The 12371-nt window shown below is 40.7% G+C and overlaps 1 protein-coding gene across 1 annotated transcript in view; it reads right to left on the bottom strand.

Annotated features, from left to right (window-relative positions):
* Positions 1–4202: 4202 nt before the first annotated feature.
* The window catches only part of LYRM4 (LYR motif containing 4), a 104985-nt gene continuing 96816 nt past the window's right edge, over positions 4203–12371 (bottom strand). The window contains exon 4 of the mRNA XM_018568798.1: positions 4203–4405. Coding sequence (XP_018424300.1) covers positions 4343–4405 — 63 coding nt within the window. The 3' untranslated portion in view covers positions 4203–4342. The remainder of the gene's footprint in view (positions 4406–12371) is intronic.

The following is a 12371-nucleotide window of genomic DNA, read 5'->3' as shown; positions in this document are numbered from 1 at the left end:
CCATTGCATTCAAGCGTTAAGTAGGCTTTTAGCGAGTGATAGCAGTGCTGAAGCTTCTAAAAACTATAACCAGCACACTCACTACCTTTGCCCCCTTTGACTAAAAAAAAATCACATCAGCATACAGCTCGGCATACCGATATGAAATCATCTTACATTCATTAGCTTATCAAAACATATTTTTATTTACAATTCCTTTTTTCCCCACTTCCTGGTTCACTTTGGCACAAATTTTGAAATCATGCCCAAGTGTTGCATGCTGGAAAGACTACATCAGCAGAGCTTTGCTGGAAAATCTCCTCTGTGATCTCATGAGATCTCAGGGAAAGGCATTTTCCTCCCCTGAGACGATCTGCATGGTCACATGTCCTAGTCACATGTGCCAGAGTTCCAGGAAGTAAAGAGAGATCTAGTAACCTGTCCTTTGTAAAAATGGCTATGGTTAGAAAACTGGGGAAGAAAAGAAAAATAAGGTATACAAAGCCTGCAATTATCTAGAAGTATGTGTTTGTAGATTGCCATTACTAAACATTTCTAAAGGTGCCTTTGTTGTTATTTTGAAGAAATGGGCAAAAGTTCCTCTTTAACATTTGTATTCAGCACTCACTGACTGGAACTGAAGGATTCCACTTTTTTCCTTCCTTTATTCTGGAAATCCTTGATGCCCTAATTGTTGCTTTGCAAAACAAAAATTGTGCACATGTAGCGTAGTAAAAAGGTATTAAATATAAATTTAAAGACTGAGGGGAAAAAAGTTCATATAAAAATGACCCAAAACCATTATAGTGTTCCTTTATGCAATGGCCATCATAGCAGTGTTAGAAAAAATAGAAAGTGGAGAAAAAAAACATTTTCTGATATGCTCTCTCTGCATAAATATGACAGCTAAAATGGTTCTGGTCTCTAATGGCACAATAACTGCTGCATTAACATTCATAATCGAACCACATGGAAGCATTCCAGAAGAAACAGTATTATAGAAACTTGAAATCTAATTCTATAGTACTGTACATTACTGTAGTTTATTATTACAGTGGGACACAATTTGGAAATCTGGATGCATGTCACTGGTTGCTGCCAATATTTAAATCCAGGCTCCTGTAAGGAAAATTAGGATCATGAGTAATATTCATGCTCCTCTTGCATTCTCTATATGCTCTCTCCTGTTATGTACAATATCTATCTGCAATGTAGAAGCCAGCAGCTTAATAAGTAATTTATCGAGGTCTTGGCGCAATCCAAATGTCCTTGCAAATTTTACATTTATAAATCAATTCCACAGTGTCCTTTAGAGAATTCTCTATGGTGTATGAAAAACAAACCCTTGGGCCAGTTGCAAAACTAGAAATAAAACCTTCTGCACTGCTAATGAATGAAACAACAAAAATCCTAAGCAGCCAGCACCTCTTATGTGTCCTGGTGCAATCGTGAAGATGAAACAACAGTATTATGTAATGAAACAGTGTTCCAATAATCTGCAGAATATATTGGTCTGCAGAATGCAGGATATACAGTGCAAGTGAATCCACAAAGTAGGATGTTGTTTTTGGTCCAAAATCACTCCACAAGCAAATTCTGTTTAGGCCAGCAGGGTCCTAAATAGACATACTTAAATTTATTTGAACATATAAAGGGTTAGTGTGTTTTAATGAAGTCTATGGTTTTATGCTTTGTGCCACCTTACACTCTTAAATCCAGAGGCATTATCCCAACATGCTCTTGGGGGATTAGTTACTATTTTTTGGGGTGCTGGCGTGGCTGGCCGTGTTAAAGTATTTTAGTTGTCGTCTATGTCAAAAAGGTGAGCTCCAGTCCTTTAAGTGGGAAACAACTCTTGGGGTCACCGATACCTGTATGGGCTCACCGTGGATGTGAATTGGCTTGTGGAGCGATTTTGGACCAAAAACAACAAATCGCACTTTGTGGATTCACTTATATCCTTTATTCTGCAGATTATTAGAACATTGGTTCACTATATTATATTCGGTTCGATTGGACACTTATTCAGCACAATATCATGTATTTATTTGTTGTTAATATGTTTTATTTATATAGCATATGTTGTAATTTTGTAGTGCCACATTTGTATGTGTTGGGACATGTTTACATTAGGTGATATTTATACATTTATATATCTAAATTTCTCCTGCCTCTGACACGCTAAAAACCCTGAGGGCTCTACACTGGGCTCCAGCCGAGGTAAAGGTGTTTTGCAAAGAGTTGGTCTTTAATCTAAGTGCGAGTAACCTGAGGACTTCACAAAAATGATTGTAGGTTCCTGTTTAAGATCATGACCTAGAGCAAGAGATACCATTGTGCATCGTATTAGTAATTAAATAACAGTCTCAAAATCAGTGACACAAAAACTTAAAACACGTTAACAGTTTTTTTATGTATGTTAATTTATTATCATAACGCAAACTATATAAATGTGATCAAAGCACATTATGAAACAGAGATAAGGGAAAAAAAAAAAGTAACACCTTCCATACAATACTATATTGTTAGCGAAACTGTTCAGCTACTTCAAGAACAAGTGATTTAAGGCCATCTGCGGTTGTTGATTTGATCTACTATGCTGCTTTCTGTACTGATACATACATCAGAGGTATTGAATAGTTACTACAGCCCTGTTTAAAACAGCATTTCAATATCAAGTGGAAAACCCTCCATCTGTGTCTGCCTTGTTAGAATAGTGTTAGAATTTCTGAGATTTTTACTGTTGCCCGTGTCCTTGCTGTACAAATTTACCCTCTTGATTTGCCTTGAAGAGCATGGTCACCAGAACAGAAAGTGCAGACACATTGAACATTTTAAGATGTTGTTGGAACAGGGATAGACAGGTAATCTTCCAATGAGAAGTCTTGTTCTGGTGACACCTGTCTAAAAGAGTCTACCTCATTTTGAAGAGATCTCCTCCCACTTCCTGTTGTGTCTGGGGACAGGAGTGAAAGTAAAATCTGCCTAAGGGAACGCTACTAAAATGTTTTTAAACATTATACATGATGTTTTAACTATTTTCTTTTCTATCCTAAACTAAAAAATGTGTTGGCTTTGGATAAACCAATATACAGACCACTATTGTTCCTGTATAATTGCATGGCAAAGGTCTGGTAGAGTGTGTGTGGAAGAGTCCCTCACATTACTACACAGATGGGTAAGGATCACCTTTTAAACCAGAGATTCCATTAAGGTCTTGTAAGCACAAACATCTGCCTCTCAAGTTACAGCTACCTTATGAAACCACTGATTAGCACCATAGAGAGACCTCTACAATGAACAGATAGCAGCATTCAAAGCTAAGGACCAAAATAAACCATGTCTCATCTGTAAAAGAAGATTATGTATACATACCTTTCGAACAGGCTGGGCCTTCAAATGTCACAGCAGGTGGTGCACACACTGACCCATATGGAAGTCTCGAATTCCAGCAACAGTAAGGAAGCAGCAAAGTAGCAGAGTTTGAAGGCACAGGCCACTGGAAAGCTAAGTATACACTCTTCTTCTACAAATGTGGTTTACTTCAAAGTGACACTAAACTCAGGAGCTAAATCTTAAAAATGCATTCAAGTACCAAAAATGTAGCTTATTTGTGTACCACTCAGCTGTAGATCCTCAAATCATCTCTGAATTGGTGCTGACACTGTCCTTCCTTCTGGAGGGTGGCGACTTTTGTTTTCCATGGTCCATGTGTGTTTTAAAGTATACACCGCTCCAAAGTCACTGCCGTGATGGACTACAAGCTCATGTTTAGTTTTCTAATTTGATTTGAGATTATAGTCCATCATGGGAGTAATCTTGGAATGGTGGCTACTTTACAACACACACAGGGACCATGGGGAACACCCAGCAGAAGGATGGACAGTGTCAGCATGAATTTAGAGATGATTTGAGAATCTACAGCCGAGTGATGCACACATAAGATACATTTTTGTTATTAGTTAGGCTAATTGAATGCATTTTTACGATATAACTCCTGAGTTTACTAATCACTTTAATGTCTGTTGTCAGATTTCATTATGACAGGAAGTAAGCTTTGCCTGGCACTTATATGGACCTAATGTTATTTAATGCAGATGAGCACATGGAGGGCTGCATGTGATATGCTTTGAAAGCCAGAGTTTGCATCTGCATGTACAAGACCGTAAAGATGGGCTCTTGCTTGTTTAAATAGTTAAAAATTAATACAGACTAGCATTTCCCCACCAAAAGTAGATAAGTTAAAATATAGCAGCTAGCAATACAAGAGTCTCATTATGCATTGTGAAGATTTTAGAAGACATAGGCAGAAGCAACAGTTATTCAATACAGAAGTTCACTAAAAGATGATAATTTTCTGGTATCACTGGTTTCCCGATGACTCAATGATCAACTTCTGAGTGGCATAGAGCTGTCCAATTGAAACCTGCAAATATACAGAGAAATATAGATCACAAATCTAGAAACGCTTATTGACAATTATATAGACAAGTGATTAAACAGCAGGCATATATAAATCTATAAAAACTAGGGATACCACTTTTTTAAGACCGAGTACGAGTACAGATACTTTTGATCAAGTACTCGCCGATACCAATAACCGATACTTTTCCTTAAAAGACCAGGTCACATTTTTTCTAAAGCAATATAAACTAATGAGTTTAGGTCAGTTTCTTAATATTATGATTCATGAGATGACGAGGGAGCATGACGCCGGCTTCCCGGCCAATCAGAGTGCCGGGCGCTGCGTCATTACACGGCACCCGGCTTCCGGATTGGCTAGCTTTCTGACCAATTGGGAAGCCGGGCAGCGCATCATTACACGCTACCCGGCTTCCTGATTTGCCGGGTAGTCGGCTCCATGATCTCTCATCACAAGTGACGAGAGAGCATGGAGCAGTTTCCAGGCCAATAAGGAAACCGGGCAGGGTGTAATGACAAGCTGCCCGGCTTCCTGATACAGGAAGTACTCGTGCTAGGTATCGGAGCATTTGGGCGAGTACGAGTACTCACCCAAATACTCGGTATCGGCACCGATACTAGTATCGGTGCATCCCTAATAAAAACATGATTTTTTTTTCAAAAACAGTGCTGCTAGATATGCTGGTAAAAATATACAGTACTCTAAAGAAAAATACACACTACAGTGTATGCATGCTACACTTTGCATGTATTTTTATGAAAAGTATATATAAAGATTATAGCCAAAATGTATATATTTTAAGAAATAGCAAGTTTAGAATGTTCAAGCTTTTTTATTGAAAATAAGTTATGCTTTTGTAAGCAGCTGAAACACTGTACTTTGCACAAAGCTAATAATGGAAAAAAAAGAAACAACTGATGAAATTGATAAACAATTGTTTAAGGTGAGCACAGGTACACTTTACAGTTTAGTAAATGAAACGGCAAGTGTTATCAGCGACAGACACCGATCAACCAAATTTATTCAAATGCACACTAAAGGCACTTTAACCACATTCTCAAAATAATTTTCTAATGAAAATGTTCAACTGAAAAACATCATATATCACCCAGATATACTGGAATCAGTATTTGTTCACATTAATGAAATGTGTATTTTGTACCAGTGAATTCCTTTTTAGCTCTTAAATCAGTATTTTATCTAATACATCTTCATTTCACATCAACCTCAGATGGTTCCTTTTCCTGCTTTCCGCAATAGGCACCTCATGCCATTATTACCATGTCAATGCTGGTGTTATTTTACAGGGTAAGTATACACATAGGGTGGATTCACACAAGCAAGCCGCACTAAACGCATGGGTGCAGGTGTGAGGTGTAAGAGCATTGATGAGCCTGTACCGACGCATTGCACTGTTTCTTTTTTCTTTCACAAATTACATTTTATTTATAACAATTTTATTATTACAATATAATTAAATGTTATAATAACTAACCATTCCTGCCACGGCTGCAAATGTACCTAAATCTTGCAGCCCTGGCCCACTACACCGTTTACATTAGGGGGTAACCAAAATTCTAGTCCTTCAGCTGTGGTGAAACAACAATTTCCATTAGGCATTGCAAGACTGACAGCCTCAAGGTGCTCACACACCTGCCGATTATCGTACGATAATCGCGGGTGATCCCACAATCGTACGATAATCGGCAGGTGTATGGAAGGCGTGCGACTGTTTCTACTGTATGGTCTCATGTCTTGCACGCTCGAAAACCCGCCGAGAATTGTACGATTTTCGGCGGGTTAGTGGCATGCTTGGAAGATAAATGCAGAACGGGTCGGTGTGCAAGCGCACATTGCCCGCTCAGCATTGGAACCATCAGAAGCCCTCCCGTCGGCGGGGAGGGCTTGCGATGATCGCAAGTACGATCTGCCTGTCCAAGATGGGCAGATCGTACGAGATTTTAATTACCTTACAACCATCACACAACAATGTATGGTGTATGGCCAGCTTCAGGCATGACTGCCAGAGGTTGATACATGATGGGACTTGTAGTTCACCACAGCTGGAGGGCCACTGTTTGGCTACACCTGGTTTACATCCTGCTGTCTGAATCTTTTTCTCACTGGTTGTCCCATGCACTGGGTCCTCATAAACTTCTATGGGATGGTTTCCTGAGGCTTGAGACACTTGGAAGATGGCCCTATGTAAATCATAAGCTGATGGGGAACTAGCAGGTAGATGCATCCAGTGGTAGGCTCAAAGTATTAAAGCCAGAGAGGACTATACAACCAGCATTTTCAGGAGGCAATGGCAGCCTCTGCGTTTCTACCAATACAGGTTCCTTAAAATAGACAAAATGAAAAATGAATTATATTCTGCAGTCTGTCACTAGTATTAAGACAGAGTCCCCCTGTAACATTGTTTTATTACCTGCAGATTTGTGCATTTTCTACTTCTTTCTTAACAGGGTGACAATGCTGTTGTCATACAGCAGTGTTGTTTTCCTGTGGACAGGGGGATTGTCTTAGATAGACATGTAAAGGGATTTTAAAGCCCAGTTGAACTTTCTGTTTAAATCAGCGAATAAAAGCTGTTCAAAGTCTTAAGGTGCCCATACACCTTACGACCATCGCAAGACCTTTGTCTTGCGATGGTCGTAAGCTCATTGAAAGCTCGTACGATCTGCCCATCTTGGACGGGCAGATTGTACTTGCGATCATCGAAAGCGGGGCGGGCTTCCGATGACCGCAGTGAGGGGCGGGCTTCTGATCACTGCAAACGTGCAGTGTGCGCACACCGTCCGGTACGGCACTTGTCTAACAAGCAGGCCACTAACCCGCTGAGAATCGTACGATTCTCGGCGGGTTTTCAAGCCTGCTTGTTCGACGGAAGACGTGCGACCGTACAGTAGAAACGGTCGCACGCCTTCCATACACTGTACGATTCTCGTACGATCGCGGGATTTCCCGCGATTCTCGTAGTGTATGGGCACCTTAAAAGGTTTGTTTTTCAGGAAAGTAGCCCGAGTAGAAAAGTCTGTCCTGTGCCAGCATGCTGCAGAAAAGGGCCCTTGCACACTGTTGGGAAGCAGTGGTCACTCTGCTGAGGTCTGACGTGCAGCTCTGCAATCCACAAATATTATTTTCCCTGCTTCCATTGCTGAACTCTGGAAATGTTAGTCTGCAGCTGTCTCTAGCTCCATCATGTATTACATGAACTGAGCAAGAACACAGCTCAGGAGAGTAGAGTCATTTGAGCTACTTTACAAAATGAGTTGATAATCTTCACACAATAAATTGTGTGAATATTCACTTCATATATATATATCCAATCATGTGGAACGCAAATTCCTATTCATATTTAACACCCAATCATGTGCAGTTAAAAAACAAACAAGTATTTGCATTTATTGTGTGAAGATTCTCAAACCTTTAGTAAATTGGCCTTATTGAAATTATACTGGTTTTTAAGTCAGCATGACAACCAGGAAACTAGCATTTTTAGAAGGAGAGGTCAGCAATGGGCTAAAAATAAAGTACTGGGAAGATATGAATTTAGGCCCCATTTACATGGGGCTATAATGTGCGGCTGAGGATTCCTGGAGCAAGAACCAACAGATCCTTGACCAGGAGTGTCCGTACAGATGTGTCTGCTGTCCCTGTTCAAGTGAATGACAGGCTGACAGCGGCTGCCTGCATGTAATCATACATAGGACAAATACCTGTTGTCTAGGATAGATGATTGTCCTTGCACCCAATCTGTCTACATCCACCAACAATCGTCACCCTGAATCACAGGTAATTGTTTTAATGTACGATTATCTGCGGGCAGGTGCGGCCGCTGTCAGGCTGTCATTCACTTGAATAGGTACAGTGCCCACATCTGTACAGACATACCTAGGATTCCTGCCACAAGAGAGTTCTTGCCGCCGGAATCTCCAGCTGCAGCCTTAAGCCCCGAGTGACTGTAGACCAAAAATATTAAAATCCCCTTGTAACGTCTTTTGTTTTCAGAGGAGCAGAATATAAAATGGAAAAAAAACCCCTACTTTCTTCCATAAGACTAAACACAGCATAGTTGTATGTATGTTTAGAAAATGAGAACAGCGCCATTCTTGGCTGGCTGCCATGTGACAGAGGTCAACGTTTCAACATTTTCATAACCGTCAAGTTGCTGAAAACAAACAGCACTGAAAATTTACCTCTGAATCCAAAGTCTACTAAAACAAGGAAAGTAAAATCATTGTCAGAGTATTGCCAATGCTTGTACATATAATGTTATCATCTTGCCTAACACATTGAATTTTGTCCTTTTAATTTTCTATAAATGAATCCAAAGTGACAAAATGAATAAGGCCCCTTTCACATGGGCTGATCAGGAGAGGATCCATGCACGGATGGAGGAAAGAATTGAAACTGTCGGACCCCATATCAGTCTATGGGAATCGGATGTAAGCAGACATGTGTCCGTTTGCATCAGATTACCCCCGATCCAGCACGATCATGTCTGGGGAAACGGATCTCGGATTTGTTTGATTTTCAGGACCTGGTCAGAGTCGGTGGTATCTAGGTGTAAACGGACAATCGCTGCCCATAGACTGACATTGGGCATCCGATCTGGTCCGCCTAAAAAAATTTGACAGGCGGACCTGATCAGACCGCCCTATGTGGGGCCTTAAGATTACTTCTGTGCTACATTTATTAAGAAAAAAATTAAAAGTTAGGGCGCTCATATACTTGGTTTCTTTTAGATACAGTTTTGATAAAGTTTGAGGATTTTTTTTTACCTGTGACTTAATACTCAAATACCCCCCTTAGAGGGGGAATTGATGGTAAAGGCAGGGCTTTTGTAGTCAAATCAAATATTTGTTTATTGTCTGCTCATTTACACTATGCTCACGTCTATTAACCAATAAGGGCTCCCTCTGCGCCCCACCACCTCCTGGGCCCTTCCATCTCTGGAATTCCTTGGTAGAGGCACTGACTGGCTGCCTGAGCAGCAGAACCTGCCCTTGACAAGAGAGTCAGAAACAGCAGGGACCATTAAACAGGATAGGCCCAGAGTAGGCCCTTACTAGTGTACATATGACCTTTCTTAACCACAAACAGCTTAACAGAAAACAGTTTTAAAACCACAAACAATTCTATATTTTCTGAAAGCAGACACCCTGTAGAGTAAATAAATACTAGTTGCAATTTTTTTCAAGTTATACAATATTTGCACAAATGACTATCAAACCAATATTTTTAGGATAAAGTACAGTAAAATTAATTTTAGTGCACAAAAACATAATATAACACCCATTTTTAAAGATAGGGTTGTGTCAGGTAAATAGATACCAAACATGTCAAGCCTTAAAATTGTGTGCATCCGTGAAATCGCTAAAAACTACAGTACCCAAAATTGTCCATAGGTGATGCAATTTAGTGTTAACAGTGATTGATGGCCCTTGAATTATTGCTCTCACTCACTCAGATGTCTACGCGTTCACAGTGATATGTAACGTATGTCGCAATCATCATTTTTGCATGTAGGCACACCTGATGTGTGCTTGCATTTGTATGTGCATGTACATGGGGATGGGGGACTTTAAGAAAAACATTTGTTCTTTAAATTTTTTAAATGTGAATTTAATTGTCGCATATGCTGTCGCATAAGGGGATAAAAAGCCCCCTATGTGATAGCAAAGAGGATGTCACAGGTCCTGTTTATGTAGAAATCAGGGGTCTACTAGACCCTTAACCACTTGAAGTCTGGGGTGTTAAACTCCCTTCCCATCCAGGCCATTTTTCAGTATTCAGCACTGCGCTGACTGACATTTATTCCGTCATGCAGCGCTGTACTGAAATGAATTTTATACTCTTTTTTTGGGGACAGATAGAGCTTTCTTTGGTGGTATTTAATCACCACTGCGGGTTTTATTTTTTAATATATTAAGGAAAATTTACAGAAATTAAAAAAAAACTGGTTTCCCCTATATTAAATTCTAAAACATTAATCATTACCCAATTTTTTGGTAAAATATAAAAGACCGGGTCACGTCGGGTAAAAAGACACCAAACATGTCAAGCCTTAAAATTGCGCACGCGCGCGAAACCTCAAAAAACTACATTACCCAAAATTGGCCATAGGGGACGCTTTAAAAGCTTTTACCGCTCATCAGTTTAGTGTTATAGGTGATTGATGGCCCTAAAATGACTGCTCTCACTTCGATGTTCGCGGCGATATGCAACATGTGTAGCACAATTGTCGTTTTTGCGCGCTGGTGCACCGGACACGTATTTACACTTATATGTGCGTAAATGAAGGGGGGGGACTTAAACATTGTGGGGGGGGGTTACTTTTTTATTTGTGACTTATTTTTTTTAACTTTTTATTTTTTTACACTTGTTATTGCTATTACATAGGGGGGATACAATCCCCCTATATATTAGCAAAGGCACACTGACAGGTCCTCTTTATGGAGACATTAGGGGTCACCTCGGGACGCCAAAAGAAGCTGATGAAGCAGAGATCTGCTTCATCAGCTTCTTCTCTCTGGCTATAGCAGCCAGATGACTGACAGGTGAATGTGGAAGTGATGTAATACACATCACTTCCGCATTCACAGCACGGAGGGAGATCAGCAAGGAGCTGAGCTCCAACCCTTCTCCTCCTGACGCCCTCCCGACCTGCAGATGGGCTAGCGGATCCCGGGATTGAAGGTGAAGGGTCAGGAGGGGGGGCGGCGGCACTCGAGGGGGGGGAAAAAATGACACCATACAACCGATCGGCGGCTATAGAGCCGCTGATTGGTTGTATGTGAAACAGCCGTTAACGGCTGTAAAAACGAGCGGGTCTTTCCTGCCCGGGGGCGCACGCAAGCAGGAAAAAAATGCCGTCTGGAGACGGCAACCCGCTGATGCGAGTCAGCCGTCAGTTTGTTTTTTTTCTACGGGCGGACGGCAACTGGTTAATGTCACCTATGGAAACCAAAAAAGCTGATGAATCTGCTCCACCAGCTTCTTCTCTGGCTACAGCAGGTGAACAAAGGACAAGCTCAAACCGAAGGTGATGTAATACACATCGCTTCCACTTACAGTGATCAGAGGGGAGATCAGCTGGAAGTGTGCTGATTTCCCTCAGTTTGAGGTACACACCAGGGGACGGGCCCGCACGTGGGACAGTGGAACCCGGGATAGCCAGCAGCAGTGCAGTAGGGGGGTGAGGGTCACGCACTCCCTAGCACCATACAAGCAATCAGGAGACTCTATCGCCGCCCAAACGCTTGTATGTGACAGCCTTACCTGGCTGTAACAAATGATACTAAGATCGTGGCTGCTGCAGCAGGGGATATCTTTATATGACCATTTCAGGATGCTGCCATTTATATACGTATTGTGGCCCTGAAGTAGTTAAAGTATCGGTAAACCTTCAACTCCTCACTGGCCTTTATGTTATTGCAAACAAATATGCAAATGCCATTGAAATTGAGATTCATCCATCCATGCTGTTAGAGTGGATGGAGGAATCTGTTAGATTTTTTTTCGTTAATATATAACAGTGTATAGCAACCCCTAGTCTTTCTGTTAGGACAGAGTTTCCTGTTACTGAAATCGAGTGGGTAGCTTGCTAACGGCCTGCTAAATACAGACATCTAAAAGGTAAAAAATCATTACAAAAAAAATGTTTAACAAACATATTGTTTTTCTCAATTCCGACTGCAAAATTGGAAATACACTTAAAGTCTGTACAGGTAAAGTATGAATGGCTAAACTATGCTCATATGTATTCAGCACAGCTAGTGTTATTGTAATTCGAAAATATGTATTCTTTAGTATTGCATTAATGTTAAATTTACAAGCAATCTGTCCTCAAATTTCATGCTGTGTGTTCATGTTTGGCATGTGTCAGATACATTTTACATAAGGGTGTGTATGCAAAAGTTATGTGACACATCTGTGAAATCTACAGCACTATTACACTGCA

The sequence above is a fragment of the Nanorana parkeri genome, unplaced genomic scaffold (assembly GCF_000935625.1).
Source record: "Nanorana parkeri isolate BGI_ZX_2015 unplaced genomic scaffold, ASM93562v1 scaffold1246, whole genome shotgun sequence".
NCBI classification, from domain to species: Eukaryota; Metazoa; Chordata; class Amphibia; order Anura; family Dicroglossidae; genus Nanorana; species Nanorana parkeri.
This window is presented reverse-complemented; position numbering and strand designations above follow the sequence as displayed.